The sequence below is a fragment of the Daucus carota genome, chromosome 5 (genome assembly GCF_001625215.2).
Source record: "Daucus carota subsp. sativus chromosome 5, DH1 v3.0, whole genome shotgun sequence".
Taxonomy (NCBI): domain Eukaryota; kingdom Viridiplantae; phylum Streptophyta; class Magnoliopsida; order Apiales; family Apiaceae; genus Daucus; species Daucus carota.
In genome coordinates, this window is record NC_030385.2 from 302,998 (window position 1) to 326,757 (window position 23,760).

Here is a 23,760-nt window from a genome sequence, read left to right on the forward strand (position 1 = left end):
TAAAGCCGAAATATCAAAAATTCAGTTGATTAGTTAGTTTGCCAGTCGGTCGAGTTTGGTGAGCCGATTAGTATTCGAACCACGAATCTCATTAATTTATAATATGTTGTAATATATTTTTTATTTTCTATTTGATCAAAAAATCGAAATTTGGGTTAGTAGATGGGCATGTATTTGGTTTTACGCGTCCATTTAACTTATAATATGTTCAATATTATATTATTATTTATTACTAACGAAATATTATAAGGTTGATTGATTGATTTATTTCCAGGTTTACGGATCTCCTTAAATTATAACATGTAAACATATATATTTTTTTAACATTCTCATTAAAATATATGTTCGACCTAATCCTTAATTAGAGAATCTCCAATCATAAAATTTTTTTAGCTAAAAGGTGAGTTGGCATACCAAAAATAAAAAAAATATAGTCAACCTCTTGAAAAAATCACAATTCTACCATACACATACCTTATCTATAATTTTAGCCAACAACATATGAACCACTATATCTGTCGAATCTCTACTTGCCTGTAAGAAATATGTAGGAAAATTACATATAATTTATTACCATATTATACTAATTTATTATATTTTAACAATCTAAAATATTAATAATATTCTGTCAAAAAAAACAAAAAGTAAAATATTAATAACATACAATTTTTAAATTATAACCAACCAATATAGTCAATACCATTGAAGCACAATGTATTAAAGGTTCAACAAAATTTACATAATGTCTTATGAGTCCAAATTAGCCAAAGATTACAGGCAACACTATTGGAGATGCTCTTAACCATCTGACGGACTTAAATATTAAGAATTTATTTAGCTGTTAGATAAAAATTTATTTAACCACATTATTCTATCACAATTTTATTTTTATCATAAAATTAATTAATTAGAACTATATTTGGTAAAATAACATAAATTATAACGGTCTGTGTGCACGAGTTATAAACTATTTCCTCCGTCCCTCTTATTTCTTTACGTTACTTTTTGACACGTTTTTCTACACTCATTTTAAAATATAGTTCCATAATATATTTTTTTAAAATTTTTTCTCTCAATAAAAGTTTAATGCTTAATCTTTTATTAAAAAAAGTTATTAAACTATATTTTATAAGAGTCTCAAAATGCGTGCAATGTAAACAACGACACGCAGGGAGCAGTACTATTAAACTAATCAACGAGATAAAAAAACTAAACGGAAACTTTGTAGCCAGCTGAACATAGTGGTGAGTGGAGTGGAGTAAAAATGTATCTGCCCGAAGCTGTAAAAAGTAAAAACCCGATTACTGTAGTTTAGCAGTACAGTTTAGTCGTATGCTTGTAAACCCCAATCATCATTCACTAATTAACTCCATTGATTACTCTTCAACTTTCCCTTTCTCACAAGGGGAAGGGGCTACTCTCCCACACGCGCATACGAGTAATAATTAGAGTATACAGTAGTAGTATATCTTTCAACATCCACAGCCAGCTAGCTATGTGTGTGATGCTAGAAAACCGTGTTCTTTTTCTTCCCCAACTCTCCCTTTGTTTTATTTTATTATTATGTGTATGAGTATGTATATACTGTATATGTGTGTCTAACGCCTAATAATAATACTCCTCCGAGGCTGGGCGGTAGTAATATTAAAAATAATAAATTTATGTGGCTTTGGATTCTTGTAGCAGATAGATCGTGCCTGCCAACTTTTGTTAGAATGGGGTTGGGGTTACAATCCCTCAAACTCTGTACCCAGAGCCATTACTTACACTAGTTTATTCTAATCATCATCCACTTATTTATTTTTTATTACTAGTATTACTTATTCTTCTTCACATCACATATATCATACACTTGACCCTTGTATTCATTCACTTGCAAAATGTTGATGAAGAAGAACGCCACGTTGCTGCTACTCACCATCCTTCATCTGCTCTCCTCTTCGAGTTTTGTCAAAGCTGATACAGATCCAGACGATGGTTTGTCTTTTCTTATCCTCTTTATACTCACTCATCATCTACATTATCATCTTAGATGTAGCAACAATCAATTGTAGATGCGGAGATCTCTAATTCAGCTTTATAAATTCAAAGAAACTAAACAAATTGAGGTTTATGCTTATCCCTTTTGTTTCTTCTTTTCACTCACCCCCAACTATTTGTATTATTATATAACTAGCGGTAGTCAGCAGATGAACTCCTGCTTTTGTATTTGGGAGAACCAAATTTTGTGAAATGTGTTACATAAATGGTTCCAGGTGCCTTAAAAAGTGGGAACCCTTAGAGATTTTTGAGGGCCTCAGCTCGATTTATACAACAATGGCCATGACAAGGAATGAGTTCAAACCATTTTACTTGTTATTTGCAGCTATTAGTTTCATCTTAGCACTAGCACAGCTGGCATGTCTTCTCCCCATTTCTTCCTATCAACAAAGAAAGCTGTGTCGTCTGTTTTATTCCTATCTAATTACAAATTTACAACTCAACGTCTTCTCTGATGCCGTGAAGATTCAATTCGACTATGGTGTATGGTTTTGGCACAACACTCTATCTAACACCATAACTACTTAGTTTTACTATCAGAGTATGCCAATTTCTGTAAAATGGCATCTTCGGGTGATCAGATAATTATTCTTAGTTAAGTGTTTATATCTTCTTGGAACTACTTTCTACTTGTACCGTTTAATACTCGAAATAAACAGTTTAGCATAAGTACACCACTTCTACTTGGATTTTGAAAAGAAGGATTTCTTACTGCAGCCCTACTTGCCATTTAAAAAATGGAAAATGCTAGGTACCCAAAAAATGTTCCCAAAACTTTCCCCAAATGCTGATGTGTGATTGAATAATAATACGAGACCCCACGTGTATATATATGCGTCCTTAAATCAGAATAAGCCATTTGTGTGCCACGTCATTTGAGAAAGAAATTTGGGACAAAAATTGGGGTTCCAAATACTATTCGGAATCATATACAAGGGAAGTTGGATACTGATATTAAATGGTCTATATACTAAGCCTTGCAGTCTCAGGAGAGATGTGCTGCATAATTCATATCATATACTATCTAGATGTGATCATCTGCATATATTCTCACTTATATGTGTGTGCGTGTGAATTTTAGTATACTTTATATGAACTTTTATCAGAAGAATGTGTTTGAGCAGAGTATTTGCCCTAACTGTGATGTGTTGGTGTACAGTTTCTGCTCTGGGGGTCTTGTATACCAGTCTAAATTCACCTCAGCAGCTTACAAAGTGGACTGCAAATGGTGGTGATCCCTGTGGAGAGTCATGGAAAGGCATCACCTGCTCGGGCTCAAAAGTCACAGAAATGTAAACTATTTTATGCTCTCACATTATCAGTGTCTTGTCTTGGATCATACTAGCTAATATTTTTTTATTTTTGGTTATATCAGAAAATTACCAGGTCTTGGGCTCACAGGATCAATGGGTTACCAGCTAACGAATTTGAAATCAGTAACTACCTTGTAATAGCATGACTCCACCCATTTTCAATACTTATTTCATTAAGAATGTCTGGTTATATTGATGGTTGATATGATTATATCGCAGTGACCTGAGCAATAATAATCTCGGGAACCAGATACCTTATGGGCTACCACAAAATTTGCAACGACTGTAGGTTTTTCATTCATTCTATAATGTACATATTATTATTGTAAATAAAGGCTCAACATTATTTTTTACAACTTCCTTGTTAATGCAGAAATCTTGCTGGATGTGGTTTCACTGGCGGTGTCCCATATTCCATATCACTAATGACTAAGATCGAGTACATGTTAGTTTCCTCCTTATTTTATCCAGTTCTGTTTAGTGGACAGAATTAAATATTGATTTTTTTTCCCCTCTATTTTCCTGTGCAGAAATCTTAGTCACAATCAACTACAGGGCCAGCTAACTGACATGTTTGGATCGCTTTCAGCTCTCTCTACTTTGTAAGATTGGTCCTGTCCAGTTTCATACACATTAATGTTTTTTCGTTATTTTCCTGACTTTTTTAGATGGATTTACTTTTTTGTAAATTTGAGTTTTGTTTATTCATCCATACCGGGAACCGAAAGTGCAGCATATTGGCTACCTTTCTCTCATGAAATTTGCTTTGTGTTGATCCACATTGCAAGGACATTTCAGTTTTTCACTTGCCAGTTAAGTTCTTGCTTTGCTTTGCTTGACACAATGACATATGTAATCTTCCTTGAACCAGGGATATCTCTTTTAATTCCATGACAGGTGATCTTCCTGAAAGTTTTACCGCTCTTTCAAGTATGGCCAATATGTAAGTATATTGAAATTGCTTCATAGTTTTGGTATCTAAATTCATAAGATTTTTTTGGGTTCAAAGATATTTGTTGTGCAGGTATTTGCAAAACAACCAGTTTACAGGCTCTATTGATGTCCTTGCTAATCTTCCCCTGCGAAATTTGTGAGTGATACAAGTCTATTGCTTAGAAAGTGTTTTCAGTTGTTGTACTAATAAGTTGATTGTATCTACAATCTCAGGAATATTGGAAATAACCATTTCAGCGGTTGGATTCCTGAAAGATTAAAAAACATAAATATTCAGTAAGACATTCTCACATCAATCGTCTTACAATCGTCTTATTCAAGTGATTTTATTTTTGAGCAGTATATACATGATTATTTTAACAGGAGAGAGGGCAACTCATGGAGTTCCGGTCCTGCACCACCTCCTCCACCTGGAACTCCTCCATCCAGCAGTGGCAACCGAAATAGAAAATCAAATGACAATAAAAACTCATCAGATGGTGGTGGAAGCAAGAAATCAGGTTTAGGCGGTGGTGGTGTGGCAGGAATTGTGATATCCATTTTAGTTGTTGGAGCCGTGGTTGCATTCTTTGTAGTGAAGAAAAGGTCCAAAAGATCATCTGCAGATGTAGAGAAAGCTGATAGTCAGCCTTTCACTTCTTACGCTTCACAAGAAGTCCAAGGTACCAATCTTCTCCATCCAATAGAAAAGACTTGCTTAACATCTTTTTCCAACTAGTCTTATTCTTTTCCTCAGAATCCCACCTCCGACAATCATAGACCTGAAATTACACTCTTAAGATATGACATCAATAATAGAAGACCTCTCCATATATTTCAGCTATATAGGTAGTCATATTTAGGTATTACCATTACTAGCTTATATTCCGTGTTTAGTAATATAATAAAGTTTTAATATTTTATATTTAATTATTTTTGAGGCGGCCTTTTATAATGGATCTAGATAATTAGGCTTATTGATGTGTTTGAATTAATATATTTAAATAAGTCTGGTGTAATAATTTTTTAATACTTGGATGTGTTACAATAGATTTAAATATAATTTATACCTAGGTAGTATTTAAATGTGTTTTAATAAGAATAGAGTAGGGCTGTTTTTTAAAATGAAAAGGCCCGTCAACCGGCCCAAGTACGGACCGACCAAAACTGTTAATATTTTTGGCTCTAACAGTTTACTAGCTTATATGCAGTTCGATGAACAAACAATTTTTAATATTTGGTAACTTTTATTTATATTTAATTTTATATACATTTAATTTTGTTCTACAGATGTATTTGTGTTAGAATTGTATGTTTCACTTTTTATGTTAGTGTTAAGGATGTCCTTAGATTAATATAAATTTATTAGGACTGTTAATATAGTTTCTTATTAGTTAGGTCCCTTGTAACATATGTAAATATATAGGCCCAACAAATGTGTTTAAATTATAGTATTTGAAGATATTGTAATTAAAGTAGGTTTGACCTAATTGAATAAGTTTTAAAATAAAGAAGCCGGTAAATCGGCCCAAATACCAACCGACCAACCAAAACTCTTTATGTTTTGGCTATAGATGACTATCTTATGCTCTGCCTACTGATACGTATGACAGATTGGCTACTAAGAAGTTCATATGCCAAAACAAGTGTGCTGTAGTTTGGTGCCACTGAAGGTTTATACCTTTTTATTTATAGTTTTGTTGCAATATATATCCAGAGTTAAGGTTTTATACCTTTTCAGTTAAATTTATGTTGCATTATGTATCCAGAATTTCCTTGACTGGTACTTATGTACTTAAATGAACCTGATCTTTGCTTTTCAACTGTGTCATGAACTGTACCACATACCACAATATTAGAAATATATCCTCTTACATCAGCACTGCTATTGCAAAATCTTGTGATTTCTATAAAAAAGTTTTTTGTTAAAATATAAGTTGTGCTCGCAAGCTCATTTCTCTTTGACAGTAACAAGTTATAGTAATGGAAACAGGACATTATATTTTTTTAGATAGTGAGTACACCTGCTAATACATAACAAAATCTGTTAATTCAACTGTCTTTGTGATCTGCCATTTTGTGATGCTGTAGAGAAATTCTTATATATTCGGAGAGTACAGGAACAGAGAGCACTACATACTATATAGCCAACAATGATTTTGTTGAGTTATGCATAAATGTTGATGATTATGTCATGTTTTAGTTTAAACATGCAGATTTTCTGTTATTTCAGCGGTATGTGATAATGTTTGTGATATTTTATGCAGAAACGAAACCTACTCAGGCTTCCTCCATGCCAGTTACAAAAACATTTGAAAATTCTGCCTCATTCAATCTGAGACCTCCACCAGCAGATCGCCACAAATCATTTGATGAAGATGATCTATCTGTGAGGCCTATTGTTACAAAGAAAGTAAACACAGCTTCGATTAATGCCATATCATATTCAATAGCAGATCTGCAGATTGCAACAAATAGCTTTAACGTTGAGGATCTTATTGGCGAAGGATCCGCTGGACGTGTTTATCGGGCTCAATTTGATGATGGCAGGGTATACTCTGTTTCATGGTTTTAGAATATTACCGTCGTTTGTCCGCTTTTTCAGTTAAGTTCTGTGTGTTAATATTTAACTCGTTGCAATTTTTTTAGGTTCTTGCTGTTAAAAAACTAAGTTCATCTGCTTTGCCAAGTCATTTGTCTGGAGATTTTGTGAATATGGTTTCAGATATATCCCAGTTGAGGCATCCTAACGTGGCTGAATTAGTTGGATATTGTTCTGAGCATGGGCAACATTTGCTAGTTTATGAGTTCTATAAAAATGGTTCTTTGCATGATTTCTTGCATGTCTCCGATGAATACAGCAAACCCTTGACTTGGAACACCCGTGTCAAGATTGCTCTGGGAACTGCACGTGCATTGGAGTAAGTTACACTGATTTAATAATTCCTTTTCTTATATATGACAAAAATAATCATTATGATAAAAATAATCTTATACTGCTTAACAATGAACTGTTTATATTGGTAATGTCCATCTAATATTGCTCCTAATTTACATAAACCCAAGTGACATGTCTGCTTTTTACATAGAATTGCTGTCGTACCTATTCTAGAACAGTCAGTTGGAACTCTGCATGTTAGAGGTGAGTGAAGAAACCAAATTGTTGATTGCTATGTCCGTCCGGATATGGTTTGCTTGGTCTGAATTCGAGGGTTTTTAGTGGTCTTGGAGATAATATTTTTTATATGTTTAAGCTGAACAAATAGTGACTTTAATTAATGCAGAATTTGACTGAAGATTCAACAGTATCAAGCACCTCTTTAAGTTTCCGTTCCTTGTTTTCTCTCATTGATATATTTGGTTAGCACCAGAGACAATGGCCAATGGATAAAAGATTGACGGGGTTTAAAATTTGTTAATACGTTGACCTTTTTCTACGAGGGGCTAGCTGTATAGCATTCTGGGCAGATTGACCTCCTCTGACTAAAACTATCACTACGAAAACTTCCTTTAGGAGTTATATATTCATGAGCCGTTAATCTTGTTAGAAACCAGACTTCTGTGTCTTTCTGACGTATGTAGAAGAGCAGCTAGATCCTTCTGGATTGAAGGAGTTCGCCTAGCAGCTTCACATGTTCTGTGTCAAGGGTTTATTAATTCTTTATGTACTATCAAATTGAATCAGGACAGAATTTAATTAAATGTAGTTATGAGGTGGTGGATATTTAATGTGCCAAGAAATCTCAATTAATGATTGATTAGGCATTTACATTGGCAATCTGTTCTACATATTAATGCATGGAACTCAGGCAATGCTTTCTCCCACAAAAATTTACTTTTAGGTATCTGCACGAAGTTTGCTCGCCATCTGTTGTTCACAAGAACTTCAAATCAGCCAATATATTATTAGACACGGAGCTCAATCCTCATCTTTCAGATTGTGGATTGGCAAGTCTTGTCTTAGATGCAGACCAGGTACACAGTGAACTCTTGCCTTGCACCTTGATTAAAAGTTAAAACATATGGAGTAAACATCATCCCCCTAGTTGATATCATTAGTTGCAAAGTGCTTTTACCAATGTTCCTTTAAGCCATAATGTTTCACTATTTTTGCAGGCTTTGAACCACAATGCAGGTTCTGGTTACAGTGCACCCGAAGTTGCAATGTCTGCTCAATACACTATAAAAAGCGATGTGTACAGTTTTGGAGTTGCTATGTTGGAACTTCTCAGCGGACGAAAACCATTTGATAGGTTTCTTGTTTGTGCTAGTGGTTCTGTAAATATTGACAAGGGTTTTTAAGTTACTTGATTCTGATAATAGTTACTTATGATCTTGATGTAGCTCAAGGGCAAGGTCAGAGCAGTCTCTTGTTCGGTGGGCAACACCCCAGCTCCATGATATTGATGCTTTGGCTAAGATGGTTGATCCAGCACTAAATGGACTATACCCAGTTAAATCCCTATCCCGGTTTGCAGATGTGATTGCTCTCTGTGTCCAGGTAATGTGTTAATTTTGAACAAACTGGCCATTATTTTCCGTGCATCATAATCTGATTAGTGCTAGTTATTGTCTATATTTGTGCTGAATTATTTTGTCTTGGATGTGTCTGAACAGCCGGAGCCTGAATTTCGGCCACCTATGTCAGAAGTGGTCGAGGCACTGGTTCGACTGGTGCAGCGGACAAACATGAGTAAGAGAACAGTGGGGAATGAACAAGGCTTATCTCCAAGGGATGATAATGACCGTGAATTCTAGATGAGTGACAGGAAAATTTGGTTCTTCCTCTTTATTTACCTGTGAGATGAATGTGAAAAGTTGTGTATGGTTTTTTGATTGCCATTGTTATTATCTTTTAGAGAAGATAGCTTGTTGCTGTTACATTTATTTGCATGTCCTTAATTGTTATATGACCTCCAGAGCACAGAATATACGCCAGATTTGTTTATACTAATAATTTTTCATTTTTTCTGCCCTGAATCTTTGACCTTCATGACTCTGGGTATCTTTTTCAAGCTCACTGAAAAAAATGCCCCAGAAAAAATAAATCAAAAATCATTATGAACTTTCCTGTTTCGAGTTTCGACAGATTGGATCAGTGGTTTAATCAAACGTCATTATGAATCTTTGCCTGCTGCAAAGATTCAACATAACGTTTTCTAGTGCAGATTCCTCAGCAGTTTTTTAACTCATGGAAGTCATAGAACAAGCAGCACATGATTTATATGCTTAATTAAATGGACACAATCCATTACAATAGTACCAAACAAAGCTCTTCCCAGACTTCCATTACAAACATCAGATGGAGGCATAGAGCGTATGAGTTCATTTCAAACACACAGTGCGTATATCCTCGTGCAATGAACCATGAGAGAACTTCTTTTAAATCAATAGCCTCAGCTTCTTGAGGCTTCCACGCACCTGGTATTGAGTTCCGACGAAGCAACCTCGACCATCCCTAATCACAGCCCCATCCCAATATATGTAACCTACTACTTTGAAGTTAAGTCAATAAGTACTTTTAAGCTAACAAGGCCTCATGCCTCCTGTACTGCGAGAAGTAGAGTCCACACTATCCGAACAATAAACACACCAACTATTTTTTATGTTTTACGGTAGTTGACAGATTTCTGTTGATGAAAATTTTTATATATACACTTATCTTCATTATTTTCACCTAATAAAAAATGATTGTCAGTTGAGAACCACCACAAAAATCCGTATATTTATGATGAATGAGATTCTTGTTTTATATGAAGTGTAAACTATAACACTACTACCACACAGGGGATCCTACAGTGGACTTTATAAATCCAGACCCATCTGTAATTCTGTGTAAAAATATCTGGACTGGTTTATATCATCAAACAAGAATGTATTGTAACTTGTAAGCACATCCTTACCGGACTACTTAACCACATGTCAAATTGGACCCATGTAGATATTACAACATATGAATGTTCTTCTCAACATGTATATGCTAACAAGGTGAATACTACAACAACTCCTTTGATCATTAGACCCCATTATGAATTCATGGTAATTGTTGGTCGATCAGCACAAGTGCAACTCTTTAGATTCCATAGTTTCACCATCTCAACTGGACAGAAACCTGTCTACCCAGAGCAGGCTGCTATTCTCTAATCTTCTTCCGTCATTTCAACCAGCTTTCCCCGAACCCACTTTTTGGTTGAGTTTATTGATTTAGGTATATTCCCTTCCCTTGTTGATTTAGGAGGCTTCTCTTTTTCCCATAACTCAGACTCTGCACCATTTCGCACCAAGTTTTCATGCTTAATGCTACTACCATTGGGTGTCAAGTGATCCAATTGATGGGTGAAGCTGGAAGGCTCTACCTTTTTTTGAAGTGGTTTAGTTTGAGACAAATTAATGCCAGTATTAAGGAGCTCCTTCAAGTACTCTTTATCATTCATAATTTCTACATCATAGGAGCTGCTTGGTAGAAGCTCATCTTCGTGGTTCAGTAATTCCTGCAAATTGAACTTTTCAAAAGTGGAGTCTGAAATGTCATCAAAATTTGAGATTAAGGTTCGGGATCCATTTATTTCTATCTGATTCTTTGTGAACAAACCATCAGATTTCATGTCAACCTCTCTCTCAACATTGCTAACTGTTTGGCTTGAAAGAATGTTGAGGTTATTCTCATCAAATAAGCCCTCTATGGATTCAATGGACTGAATAGCCTCAGCTATTAGCTTCCTAGTTTCGATGAGGGAAGCTTGAGCAAGGGGACTTTTGGTTGCAGCTATCTCAAGAGCTTTAGCTGCTTTCTCCGCTTCAGCAATAAGAAGCCTGCATAAAAATAACCATACTTGCCTCTATTATTTTCTAGAGTTCAAAAAAAAAGGCCCAAGAAGTGCTTCAGGGGCAAAAGAGTAGATTAGGCGAATCATAGACAGCTTGGTAACTAAGAATCAAAAGAACCAAATCTAATTGTTCAGTCTTGAAATGTACAGCAGAAAAGAGAGTATGGAAAAGCATTCTGCTTGGTTAAAAGAAAGAAAAAGAGCTGTAAAGAAATAGTAAATATATCGTTCAAGGAAGAAAATTAAATGAAAGAGAAAAATAGCACCCACTGCTTGATCACAACCAAACACATGATCAACACGAATCCAACCCCTTTACATTAAAATCCTGCTGCATTCAGAGACCTTTTTCACACCCTCATCTTACGAATAACACATTGAAAAATATGGCAAAAAAACAGAGGAGTGTGAACATAATCGTTCAGTTAACTATGCATCAAGAAGGTCGGACATGCAATGTCATATATATACAACAAAGGGGTACATGTAATTTGCAGCACATCATCATCACTCACCATTAAATCAATCATACCCAACAATGAAGCTTACTGACTGGGTTACTCTCAGATTCGAACTTTCCATCACAGGAAGAATCCATTTAAAGCATAGGAAAACCAAAAATGATAAACCTATCAGGCGTATCTTAATCGGACATTCGGGCCGTTCCTTGTAAATATCCTATAAAATTCATATTTTTCGCTCTTAGGACATTAATGACAAACTCTCCCCTTTCTCAAGTCCCTTACCCTCTAAACCAATATATAGACATGACAGTAAATCACATTGTACATATTTTCAGGAAAAGGAAACTTACTTGGCTCTTGTGATGGCTTCAGCTTTTTTATTCTCTCTATCTGCTCTAATATTTTTTATCATCTCCAACTTGGAACTTGCTAGTGGGTCCGTATAGATGGGCATCTTACTTCTTTTCTTAATTGCTTTTTGAGTTGTGCTTTTTGTTGTATTTCGTGCAGAAATATCTGCTACATTTTTCTTCTTCTTTGACGTGTTTGTGTTTGAGCTTGTTCTCTTATGCCTTCTCCTAGGATTGTCAGCACCAATAGGGGTACCATGATATTTTGAAAGACCGGTGTATACACGATCACGGTAACCCTGGTTCAGCCAAGAATACTTCAATGAATAGGATAATATGTAAAAATGAACTACAAATTAGTAGAACCGTGACTACTACCTACTTACAATATGGGGAAAATACCTATAAATTTTACCCAGATCCAGTAAACCTTGTAGGGTCAGAAGTAGGATTATCTTGTACAGACGTACTTTTATCATCCAATGGGATTAGAGGAGTCCATGCACAGAAATTACATATATACTTTATTAATCAATAAAACCTAGTTACAATGTTACATGGAACATAATGGTGCCAAGATTTGGTTATCACCAATGCATTTGTAGTTATTTATGATTTTACCAATTCTTATTATTAATCAATAAAGAACATTTTGTTCTCTCTCAAAAAATAACCATTTTATGGAACTGGGAGTGCCAAGTTTTGGTGGTTATCACCAATTTATTTATGACAATATATAATTTTACTAATTCTAATTAAAATGCTTAAGTCTGAAATTACTAAATTATGTTGTAGGTAAGACGTTATGATACCAAACTTTATTCATCACCTATTTATAATAAAAAAATATAATTTTACTCAACCCTATTACAATTCTAGAACAACTAGAATACCGTTTAAACAATGTTGACCTATTAAATACCAGATCCTATTAATATTCTACAATCATATATCTACACTCCTATTTAAAAGAAGAAACTCCTTTTCTCCATTTCAATGGTAACCAACTATAAAATATTTGGTTTCCCCCCTCTTGATGCTCTTGATGCAGGATAGGATGTAGAAATGAGGACATATATAAACAAAGAACAAAAATAACAATAAACTTGGAGGGATTAACGGCCTTTTCACAACCCTGAAGAGAGAAAATACTATATTTCGCAAACCATGACACAATTCAGTATTCAAAATATTCCAATAATCAAGTCTAATAATAACATGTAAAGTTAAATGACTTATATAAGGAATATAAACCTTAGAACACAACCTAATGGACTCAGATCCGTAAACAATTGGGTTTTTAAAATAACCAACCTAAATGATAAACTACTAATCCCACTTATGAAACATATATATAAACAAATATGTTAAATCCTCTCAAAACTGTAGAGATAGAAACTCATTAGTATATTTCATATATGTATATATTCTCCACTTCCGTTCATCATTATTAGCCACTTGTTGGAGAAAACTCAAGCACGAGTTTTCTAGAAGGCAGGTTTTCTGATGTCAATTTGATGCCGAATATATATGAACAAAAACCAAAAATAACAACAAACAAGGGTGTATTAACTGCTAAATAACCACTATCGTATGAAATATCCAACTACGATCTCATACCCACACCCAGGTCATGTCCTGTCGACATGGGTATGAGGGCAAAATTGAAGAGTTTGACTACCAAAATTTTACAAGCATGTACAGGTTCAACTATATGTCTATTTTTACATCTGGGACTAATTTAATATCAAGATCAATCAGTATCATTATCAATCTCATAAAATTAATATTTTCAGAAAATAAAAAATAAAAAATAGTTCCACACCAGCTATACTTACAGGATCAGCCCATTTAGCAGCAATTGCCTCGGAGATTTTTCTTCTCTGGTCTGCTGATTTTGGCGCTCTCTTACTACCTTTGGGCCTGGGGCTTCTCTTCCTTTCCTCAACACTTTCTAACCACTCACGCTCAAGCTGTTCATCCAAGATCTTGTAGGAGTCCCATTGTAGTTCTTCCTCACCATTCAAGCCCCTTCTTGACGCCTCAGCTATTAAGCTTTGCCAATCAAAGTGACAAGTTTCCTGGAGCATTAGCTTCTCACGACGCTTATTCCACCCCATTCGCACCCCAACTCCTATTTTTATCCTTGTTTCTTTGCTGAACAATAGATAAAGTACTATTAAGATATATGTGTGAACTTATAGATGGATTTATTAGTGTATGACTGTATATCTGTTGTAAAAATTATTTAAAAATCTCAAAAATGGCGCCAAGAGAAATTTATTTTGCACTATTAAGTAGTCCAGAAGTCCATTCACACAATTACCACATGGTAGCAATTTTATAAACTGAAAGGACATGCAAGTATAGAGGTAATACTTGCACTGCAAAATCACAAAATAGAATGACATTCTACCTTTGAGCATGCCCCAGATTTACTAACTTCATCTTGACCTGCACAATCAAAGCATGTTGAATGAGAATTGCAAATCATTTGCATAACAATTTAAAATATGAGAATGTCATTCAAACAATAAACGTGTAAGCCCCAACTCCGTAAGTGATCCAACAAAGAAAAAACAATAGCTTGCTAATGAGCAAACAGAAACTCATATATACTTTCTTTAATTTTACTTCTGATAGTTGTCAATAACTAATGTTGTGTTTGGTTGCGGAATATGAGATTGAGGAGAGTGGAAATGAATTTGTACTATATAATGGTGTACTGCCCATAATTTTCGTGCATTCCTCCATAACATTTCTAACAATTCAAACTAAAGCTTAAACCCACCAATTGGGAAAGAATGCTCCATTCTCCTTCTGGTCATTTTCCTTGCAGGTCACAAAAAAAGTTAGACTCCCTCATTTCTGTTCAATCTTCCCTTTTATATTGTTTCTTACTTCTTATATATTATTCAAAAAATTTGTTCCATTCTGTCTAACCAAACAGAGCATGAGTCATAAGTGTATTTATTACATGGCAAGTCCATGTGTCAACAACAAGCTTGTTCTTTAGGTACTGTCACTTTAAAGTAGGATATCCAAAATAGTTCAGGCAACCAATTTGAAGCATAGTTACAAATAAAGAAGGTCAGTCCACGAAGCCTACATGGAAGATCGTTACTGTAAGTGGAAAACATAATTATATGGCCATAGCAGAGACCGATTGGTATTTAGACCAGCAACTATTATGGACATATAAATCTGTAAACTTGTGCCATATACAATCTAATTTCATGCCATTTCAGTAAGTAAACACTATGTTACTCAAGGATGCAGGATATGGGTACCCAGACTAGTTCCTTATTCGTGCCGATCATACCACACAGCCACATTCATGTCCTGTCCTATTCTGAACCGAAGTGCAACAACAAAATTGAAGAGTCCAGTAACAGATAGTATCATCAAGATTTGGCAAATTAGTTCTCAGTAATTTGAATTTTATATATGATTTTCATGTTTTTTGCAGTTATCGTGTAACAATATTCTTACATGACATCACCTTAGGATTCTGCATTGCAAGCCTAGTCTTCTCTCTGATCTTCCGTAGTGTTTCTATAAATGCAACAGAGGTTATTTATAAAAATGACCAATGGCATAATAATTCTAATATACTCTAATTTTGATTTCAAGTTTATTAATGTTGTTATCTACCTGGAGTATGTTTCCTGCCTTTATTCCATGGTGTATTTCCTTTGTTTGCTTTGGAGATCCTCATCCTTCTTAACTTTTCTCTGTCGTCTACATCAGTAAATTCTTCGCTTGAAGATTGATGCTCAACCCCTTGGCTTCTCTCGGAACAAGTACCAATGTGCAGTCTTTGATCATCACGTGAATCACTCTTAAATGAAATCTTGGGTTCAACGGTAGCAACTGCACTAACCAGCACCTCCCTGGGTTGCATCTTAATATGACCGACACTGAACTTTCTTTTCTGTGCGGGGATCTTAAAAGATCTAGACAGATATGATAGTCTCGTATCATTTAGATGACACAACTTGTGATCCCCGAAAGGAAGCAGATGATAATGGAAGGAATGCTGGGAAGAATTAAGCTCTGCAACATAGGTGTATAAACAATGTGAAGGAGTCTCACAAGTAAGATGCGTTAGGGTATAGCAGTACCATACTTGTAAATAAACAAGTAAATAATATACATATGACCATTTTTATAAATTCATACCTACACCACACAGAGGAAGAGGATTGGTGTGTGCACTGGTGCACTTAAAAATTGTCTAAATTAGAATTCTGTCTTGATTTCAAACTTGTAGTAAGGATATTTCATGGGGGAAATGGTAAATCTATTTACCACAAGCTCCAAGGCCCTGCAAGTACATGATGCACTTCATTTGAAGATATATGGTACAACACTATGTGCATGATGCACTACCGGTGTAGTTTTTATAAAGAATCGATGAATAAGTTCACATTTCACATTTTACTATTTAAGCTCTATTTCTTACTCCCTCCATTCCTGTCTACTTGTTCACATGACTTTTTGCAAGCATTAAAGGTGCATATAAAATATAGCTAGATAAGGTATTTTTTTAAAAAAAAATTCCTGAATAAAAGTTTAGAGTTTAAATTTTTATTCAAAAAAAAAAAATTATAAATTTATATGGCTATATTTTATATGGGCCTTGAAGTGTACACAAATAGTAAAGCACAAAATAGGAATACACGGAGTATTTTTTATTTTTTTAGACAAGTGAATTATATGTGACTTTTCAATAGGGTTAATCATTAACTAACTCACTTGTCTCGTTCTAATGTATCAAGCTGATCACTGACAAATTTTTTGTCTCGTTTGAATCATTCTGTATAAAATTAGTTACACTCGATTAAATTCATACAAAGTTGGCGTTACAATAAATGTTTTTTTGTTTAATACCATGACATAGATTTGTCAAATGAATTAATTTGAACTTGAACGATAATAAAAATAAAATAGAATTAAATAAAAATCAACAACTAATCCCAAATATTATCTTCTGTCTTGAATTCTCTTTTTTTTTTTATCATCATTTTGACTTGCGAGCAACTCCATGTTAAGTCATAATTATATACATGTCATGGAATTTGACAAAATAATGATTATTTTAACATCAATCTTATTTTGTGGCTAATCTTAGTTGATAAATAAAACCATTTTCAATGGTGGAGTTAATTGATTTTTTTAATACATGGATACCTATGTAATTTACATGTCAATATATAAAATCATAGCTTAAATAGTAATAGTGAAAGATGGATATTTTTAGATTAAAGAATTAGGATATCTTATGTGTTAAGCAATCTAAAAACAAAACGGCTATTTGTTTAGCTTGTTTTTTGTTTCACAATCAGGTTGTAGTTGACAATTTGGAGGTTTGCTCCGACTAGGTTTCAATACTTTAATGAATTCTTTTATTTTTGTCAATAAAAAAAAGGGAGTTCTCCATGGAACCCAACCCTATATATAGCCACATCCCAAGTGACAATAAACTACCATCACTAATTTTTTAAATTTTTTTAAAATACTTCGACGAGAAGGTTTTATTGAAAATGTGAGAAAACATAATCAACTAATTCCTAGGATTTTAGGTGGGATAAGAATCGTAATTATTTCCACTTCTTCAGGTATAATGAGTGATGTCCATCTTCTAATCCATATAAAAATATTAATGAGACAAAGTATAAGCATATGAGCAGCTCTATGATAATGAACAAGGAGAAGCAACTAGACCAAGCACCCCTTGGTTACAAATTAACATGAAAATCAACTGTGTTGCAACCTCAGTTGCAACTTCGACCGTATTTTGAAAATAAGTTTGAAAATATGGATATTTTTGCAAATTTCCTTATTTTAACTCACAGGTCACAGCCATTGGGGGTTATAAGAATAATAATAATAATTCTAACTGGATTTAATAAGACATGTGTGATAATAAAAGTGAGTTAGCAGCAGTTACAAGAATAGACTCCCTCCGTCCCTAACATGTTCCCTTTGAAAAATTACTCATTTTAAGATACATTTAGTTGAATATTTGGTTTCCTTATCTACCCCTAATAAATGCACTGAATTGGATTGATTTATGTGTATTGTATTCAAAGGATATTTGGAGAAGAATTTCAAAAAATTGCTTTGAAATGAGACAGTATTGTGGGACAAATTTTTTTCTCAAAAAGGACACGTAAAAGGGTTTGGAGGGAGTATGCATTAAGAAGAAAGTATTTGTTTTGAAAACATAATCTGAACTAGCAGGAAGACAAATAAACAGGAAAAACGAGAATGAGAAGTTGACCTAGTAAAGGCATGGAGAGGTCATTCATACATTCAGTGCGTAAGTACCCAATTGAGCTTCCGACTGTTGCCTTGGTGTGGAGAAACTAGAGGTTAAGGACTGCAGGGAAGAGAGGGAGAGTGAGTGAGGTCGCAAATAAAGATAACGATACCGAGGGGCAAGGAGGGGAGGTGGTTTTGCTGTCTGTCTGTTCAGATATTTTCTGAAAACTCTTATATCTATCTCTCCGCCGTAAATCTGGGCATATTTGTTACCCTGAATCTCTAAAAACATTTGTCGTTTAAAATGTGGGAAATGTTCCTGAGACAAATTATTAATTTACGTCTGATAAATTATAGTCATGAATGATCTTCTTGGATTCGTATTTATGAATATTTTAATACGATAAAATTTTTATGTTTAATACTAATACAAAATAAATGATAAAAACTGTGTGTTGGCAAACGTGACAAAAAAACAGGAAAAGTATTAAAGGACGGAGAGGGTAACTATTTAAACTAAAATTATTTTGTACTGATTAATATAATTCTTTTAGTTTAATTGGTAATTGAATAAATATCTATATAACAGTGATAAAAAAAATATTGTTAGTAGTTAAACATTTATATTTGTTAAGATTTATTATTTTCAGTTTAATAATTTGTAATGATGAAACGAATCATGGGTTTATTTGATATAGTTAGTTAAATAATTTTTTAGAAATAAATATTCATGAAATTACAATTATTGAGCGTATGATGATGTTCCTAAACCTGTGATTAAACTTTTTCTTGGCATACAACATATGATAAAAGAATTTAAATCTCAACATTAACTAAAGTGAAAAATTTGTGCTGATAAACTATTTGTATGTTTACAATGAGTTATGTGGCGAACTAATAGAGATAGTGAATTCTGTTTGTCAAGAAATTTTGAAAACACGAATTGTCACTATTCTAACTTGCACGAAGATGGAGACTTATAAAAGTGAGATTGTGATTTTTAACTATTTCGAACAAAAAAATTTTAATTATATTTTGTTATTGTATGTGGTTGATAACATTATTTGCAGACCATTATCAATATACATTAACTTCAAAAATTAATATTAATCCAAAGTTAAGTGTCTATGATGTATATATTGATTAACATGACTATGACTCATTTATATGATTAAGGTTTAATCATAAGAAATATTGATGAGAAAATTTTAAAGAATGTGAACTAATGCCATGTAGTATCTCAGTATTCATAAAACTATATAATAATATATATAATAATAAAATGTACGAGTCTATATACCAATCATCATACTATCATTATATATATATGGTCATTTAGATTTATTTGTTCAATTTAACGTATAGTTTTAAAATTTTATTACTCTCTTCGTCCTTTTTTATGTCCACTTTTGATTTCGATGGTCAAATTGACTATTTTTTAAAAAAATGTTATGGACGATTCTTTAATTATTTTAAGAAACCGAAAATTGCATTCTAAAATATATTATTTGTACTTTATAATGATATGATTTTTTAATATGTTTTCAACTATGCAAACTCTGATGATTTTTTAATATACAAACTCTGATGAATTTGATTGTTCAACGTCAAAAGTGGACAACTAAAAAGAGAAAGATGAAGTAATATGATATTTAGTTTCACACATATAATATTTAGTTTGACTTATATTTTCATGCTAATGTTTTTGATATGTAATAAATTTAAGTATTACAAAATTATGTGTAACATAAGTTTTCCAGCATTTGAAAGTTTTAACTTTTAAGTATTTGAAAATTAAAACATTATTATTTATTAAATTTATTTATCAAATAATAAAGTAATAAATAATTGATGCTCATGCACGGAGCGCGAGCAAACAATAGTAGTTTCTAATAAATATGATAAAATAAAAATGATGTATAAAATTTCGAATAAGAGTTAAATATCAAAATGGTCACTTCGTTCACCAATCTTAACGCGGTATCATTTGAATCATTAAAGTTATAATAAATATCACACAAGTATCTCTAAACATAAGTTCAAGCACTAAAAATAGAGAGTTTTACGCATTATTCTTGAATGTTACCTCAACCAAGTAAAAGGTTATGATCTCTAATATTTATGATAGTGTATTTAGATTTTTTTTAAAGTTTATTATTATTTATTTTTATTTAAAATAAATAAAATAACTATATGATAAAAAAATTAAAATAAATAAACTTGATAAAATTTGAATTTATTAACATAAATACTAGGGTTGTAACCTTTACTTGCTTGGGGTAAAATTTAATTAATAATGTGTAAAACTGTCTAGATAATATTTTTAGTGCTTGAACTCATTTTTAGAGATATATATTTAATATTTAATATAAATATAATAATATAAATAATACTTCATCGAAATCAATGAACGGAATAATACTGGACTTCTAGTTCGGTGAATATTTTGATATTTAACTCGTTTAGAATATACCCGGATTGCAAAACTGTTCATTTAACAATAGGAGCCATCGCAATGTGAAGTCAGTTTATTCCTTGTTAATTTAAAAGAGGTAGTTGAGTGAACCTGGTTATCTGTACTGTACACCGAGTAAATATAAGGAGCGTACATTTGTGATAAATTATAGTACTAAAAAATATATTTAAGTAAAAAAAGTTGGTATGAAGCCATTCTACTAATAAGTGACAACAGCAGCGATGAGATTGAAAAATGGTAGAGCTCCCCTGAATGACACGTCATTAATCTACTAATCAAATTAATGATATCACGTCTTTTTAACAAATTTTATATCTTGACAAGTATTGTACTCCTTCTGTCCCATTTAATTGTATACGTTTCTTTTCAACTGCTCGACACGCATTTCAATACTCTTATAAAACATAGTTCCGTAACATATTTTTGAGATTTTCTTTTTTTGAATAAAAATATAACATCCAAACTTTAATTCAAAAAAAGAAAATTTTAAAAATAAATTATACAACTACACTTTACAGGAGCATTAAAGTCCGTGCCGCGTCCCCATCCCCCAATGTATACTACTCAGGGGGACGGAGGGAGTAGTAATTAGCAAGTAGTGTAAAGATGAAGGAATCAGGTAACAGTGATAATCAAATGCACGACACTACCGCAGTCTATCGGCATTTTGGGCTCAGAAATAAATTAGTAAAATTTTAATTCCAAAATTAGGACGGAATTAGTTTAAGAAAAATGCTAGAGACACAGAATTGGCTACAAAAACATTTACATAATGAGTATGTGTCAACTTTTGATTGAAATGGGTCCCTGTGTATGCATTAAGAGTAGTGCTAGGTGCACAAAATTGTGTACATAATTTTTATACATAATGATGTAAGAGTAGTGCTAGGTGCACAAAATTGTGTACATAATTTTTATACATAATGATGTGGATGTGGTGAGTTTTAATTGGGTGGTTGATGTAAATACAGGGGGCCCATTCCAATTAAAATCCAACACATGTCATTAAATTGTGTACATAATTTTTATACATAATGATGTGGCAATGCATGTGGTGAGTTTTAATTGGATGGTTGATGTAAATACAGGGGGCCCATTCCAATTAAAATCCAACACATGTCATTAAATTGTGTACATAATTTTTATACATAATGATGTGGCAATGCATGTGGTGAGTTTTAATTGGATGGTTGATGTAAATACAGGGGGCCCATTCCAATTAAAATCCAACACATTACACAGTACAAAATTTTGTATCCATTTATGTGCACCAAGCATTTTCCATGCATTAATAGTACTAATTAAAGCTCGGCGGCAAAACTACTGTAACTCATATTTTTGGAGTCCACAACTTTCGGAGCCATAAGAGCAACACAATGAGTATCACAGTTGCATGAGATAAAAGATGAAAAGAAGAAGAAACTACAAAGCAGTTGCAGCAGCAGCCTCAACGACTTTGAAATTTCCAATGTCTAAATTTCGTGAATATGCAGCACTCAGCAGCCTTGAAGAGTCTTCTTCTCCTTGTCTTGCTTGTTGACTTTGACTTGTATTCTTTTTTATCAAGCAATAGCTCAACACTTTCAATCTTTCATTTCTTCTTAGATTCTTACGCCTAACTCAATATCTTTCTTATATAATATAAACTCCTTCCATATGTTAAGCAATTTCAGTTGCTCATTTTATCCATCTTTCTTTCCTTTTTCCAAGTCTAGCACCCCATATAAATTTAAACAAGTTACTCAGGGTTCCTGGATTTTTCAAATTAAGATAGCTTTAGTTTACGAAAATTCTTGAGAGTAGAATCTGTAAATGGACGATTCAAAGCATACGAGTGGGAAACTGGAAGAATCAGCCGCAGTTGAGCTAACAGGCAGGATCATGGTGGTCGCTATCATCGTTCTGTTTGCGGTGATAGCATTCGTGATCTGTCTTCACCTCTATGCTAAATGGTACTGGCGTCATGTAGCAAGAGGCGGCCACAGCATGAGTCGACGTGCTGCTGGTCGCCACCAACTGACGGCTGCCACCGCCCTACGTGGTCACGGTCTAGACCCCTCCTTCCTCAAAACCCTGCCAATCATTCTCTTCTCTCCTCAAGACTTCAAAGATGGATTGGAATGTTCTGTTTGTCTCTCCGAGGTGACACAAGGGGAGAAAACTAGACTTCTACCTAAATGTAACCACGGCTTTCATGTCCAATGCATTGATACGTGGTTTCAGTCTCATTCTACCTGCCCAATTTGCAGAAATCCGGTTCTCAATTCCAATCCTGATCAATTATCACAACAGGGGATTACACATAACACACCCCAACCAGCAGACTACTCACATGATTCTGCGCTTCCTACAGAAGCCGTCACCTTTCCTACTAATGTATTGTATTGGGGGAACGAGGTTCAGGTCAGCACTTGGACTTCATGTTTACAAGATGCCGATGCTGATGCTGTTACTTCTTCCCAGCAGGTTTCTTCATCATCATCCTCGTCGTCATGTACTACTAGTACTAGTCACGGTGGTAACAGTGGAGGTGGCCATGATTTGGTCATCGAAATACCAAGTCAGACAAACGAGGAAGATCACAAGTCACCTGTGCTGTCACGGTTAAAGTCACTAAAGAGACTTCTAAGCAGGGATAGAAAGATCAATCCTTTCACCCCCAGCACTAGTGTTGTTGATGTAGAACAATCTGCAAGGTCTCAAAATTAGGAGGTCCTGTTGTGTGTGTACATATGCAGTTGGAAAGACTGCCTCAAAACATAGTAGATCAGTCCTGCTTGTGCAATTTTAACACAGGATTCGATATACGAGTTCAATCAGCACCGGTCCCTGTATCTTTATTTGTTTGATGTTCGTTCATTTTTTACAACAACTAGCCAAGAGTTTGCGGATAATGTTATCTGCATTTATGTTTGAAAACATATAATTAGTAGTAGTTCGTTTCAGATGTGTTGTTAAAACGGACTTACTTGTTTGGATTTCTGCAAGTGTAAATAATACAAATAGGCGCCTCTGTGAGAGAGTTAAAAATATAATCCTGTTGTAAGCTAGTAGAGTTCCATTGCTCAATATTTTCTTTACAATTCTACA

At 33.7% G+C, this 23,760-nt stretch overlaps 3 protein-coding genes across 3 annotated transcripts; 2 read left to right on the forward strand and 1 right to left on the reverse strand.

Annotated features, from left to right (window-relative positions):
• Nucleotides 1–1,481: 1,481 nt before the first annotated feature.
• Nucleotides 1,482–9,257, forward strand: LOC108222757 (protein STRUBBELIG-RECEPTOR FAMILY 7). Its single transcript, XM_017396653.2, has 16 exons — nt 1,482–1,977; nt 3,200–3,332; nt 3,416–3,487; nt 3,573–3,638; nt 3,727–3,798; nt 3,884–3,955; nt 4,225–4,296; nt 4,378–4,443; nt 4,521–4,583; nt 4,671–4,969; nt 6,554–6,837; nt 6,936–7,207; nt 8,129–8,261; nt 8,403–8,539; nt 8,631–8,787; nt 8,904–9,257. Exons 1-16 carry the CDS (start codon nt 1,881–1,883, stop codon nt 9,042–9,044), a joined length of 2,136 nt encoding a protein of 711 aa, XP_017252142.1. The 5' UTR covers nt 1,482–1,880; the 3' UTR covers nt 9,045–9,257.
• An 858-nt stretch (nt 9,258–10,115) lies between these two features.
• On the reverse strand, nt 10,116–18,431 carry LOC108223814 (uncharacterized). Its single transcript, XM_017398238.2, has 7 exons — nt 18,214–18,431; nt 15,582–15,983; nt 15,430–15,482; nt 14,344–14,381; nt 13,766–14,084; nt 11,928–12,226; nt 10,116–11,099 (listed from the first exon to the last, which is right to left on the reverse strand). Exons 1-7 carry the CDS (start codon nt 18,239–18,241, stop codon nt 10,427–10,429), a joined length of 1,812 nt encoding a protein of 603 aa, XP_017253727.1. The 5' UTR covers nt 18,242–18,431; the 3' UTR covers nt 10,116–10,426.
• A 3,783-nt stretch (nt 18,432–22,214) lies between these two features.
• LOC108222963 (RING-H2 finger protein ATL3) lies at nt 22,215–23,760 on the forward strand. The gene has a single exon (XM_017396963.2). The coding sequence runs from the start codon at nt 22,483–22,485 to the stop codon at nt 23,377–23,379; it is 897 nt and encodes a 298-aa protein (XP_017252452.1). The 5' UTR covers nt 22,215–22,482; the 3' UTR covers nt 23,380–23,760.

Bases quoted from the DNA above. Each gene is read 5' to 3' on its own strand.
- LOC108222757 (XM_017396653.2), top strand. From the start codon at position 1,881: ATGTTGATGAAGAAGAACGCCACGTTGCTGCTACTCACCATCCTTCAT. The intron at 4,444-4,520 runs GTGAGTGATACA...CTACAATCTCAG, and splicing joins AATCTTCCCCTGCGAAATTT to GAATATTGGAAATAACCATT. The intron at 4,970-6,553 runs GTACCAATCTTC...TATTTTATGCAG, and splicing joins CGCTTCACAAGAAGTCCAAG to AAACGAAACCTACTCAGGCT.
- LOC108223814 (XM_017398238.2), bottom strand. From the start codon at position 18,241: ATGAATGACCTCTCCATGCCTTTACTAG. The intron at 15,483-15,581 runs GTAGATAACAAC...TTGCATTTATAG, and splicing joins AGGCAGGAAACATACTCCAG to AAACACTACGGAAGATCAGA. The intron at 14,382-15,429 runs GTGATGTCATGT...TTGATTGTGCAG, and splicing joins TTGCAATGCAGAATCCTAAG to GTCAAGATGAAGTTAGTAAA.
- LOC108222963 (XM_017396963.2), top strand. From the start codon at position 22,483: ATGGACGATTCAAAGCATACGAGTGGGAAACTGGAAGAATCAGCCGCA.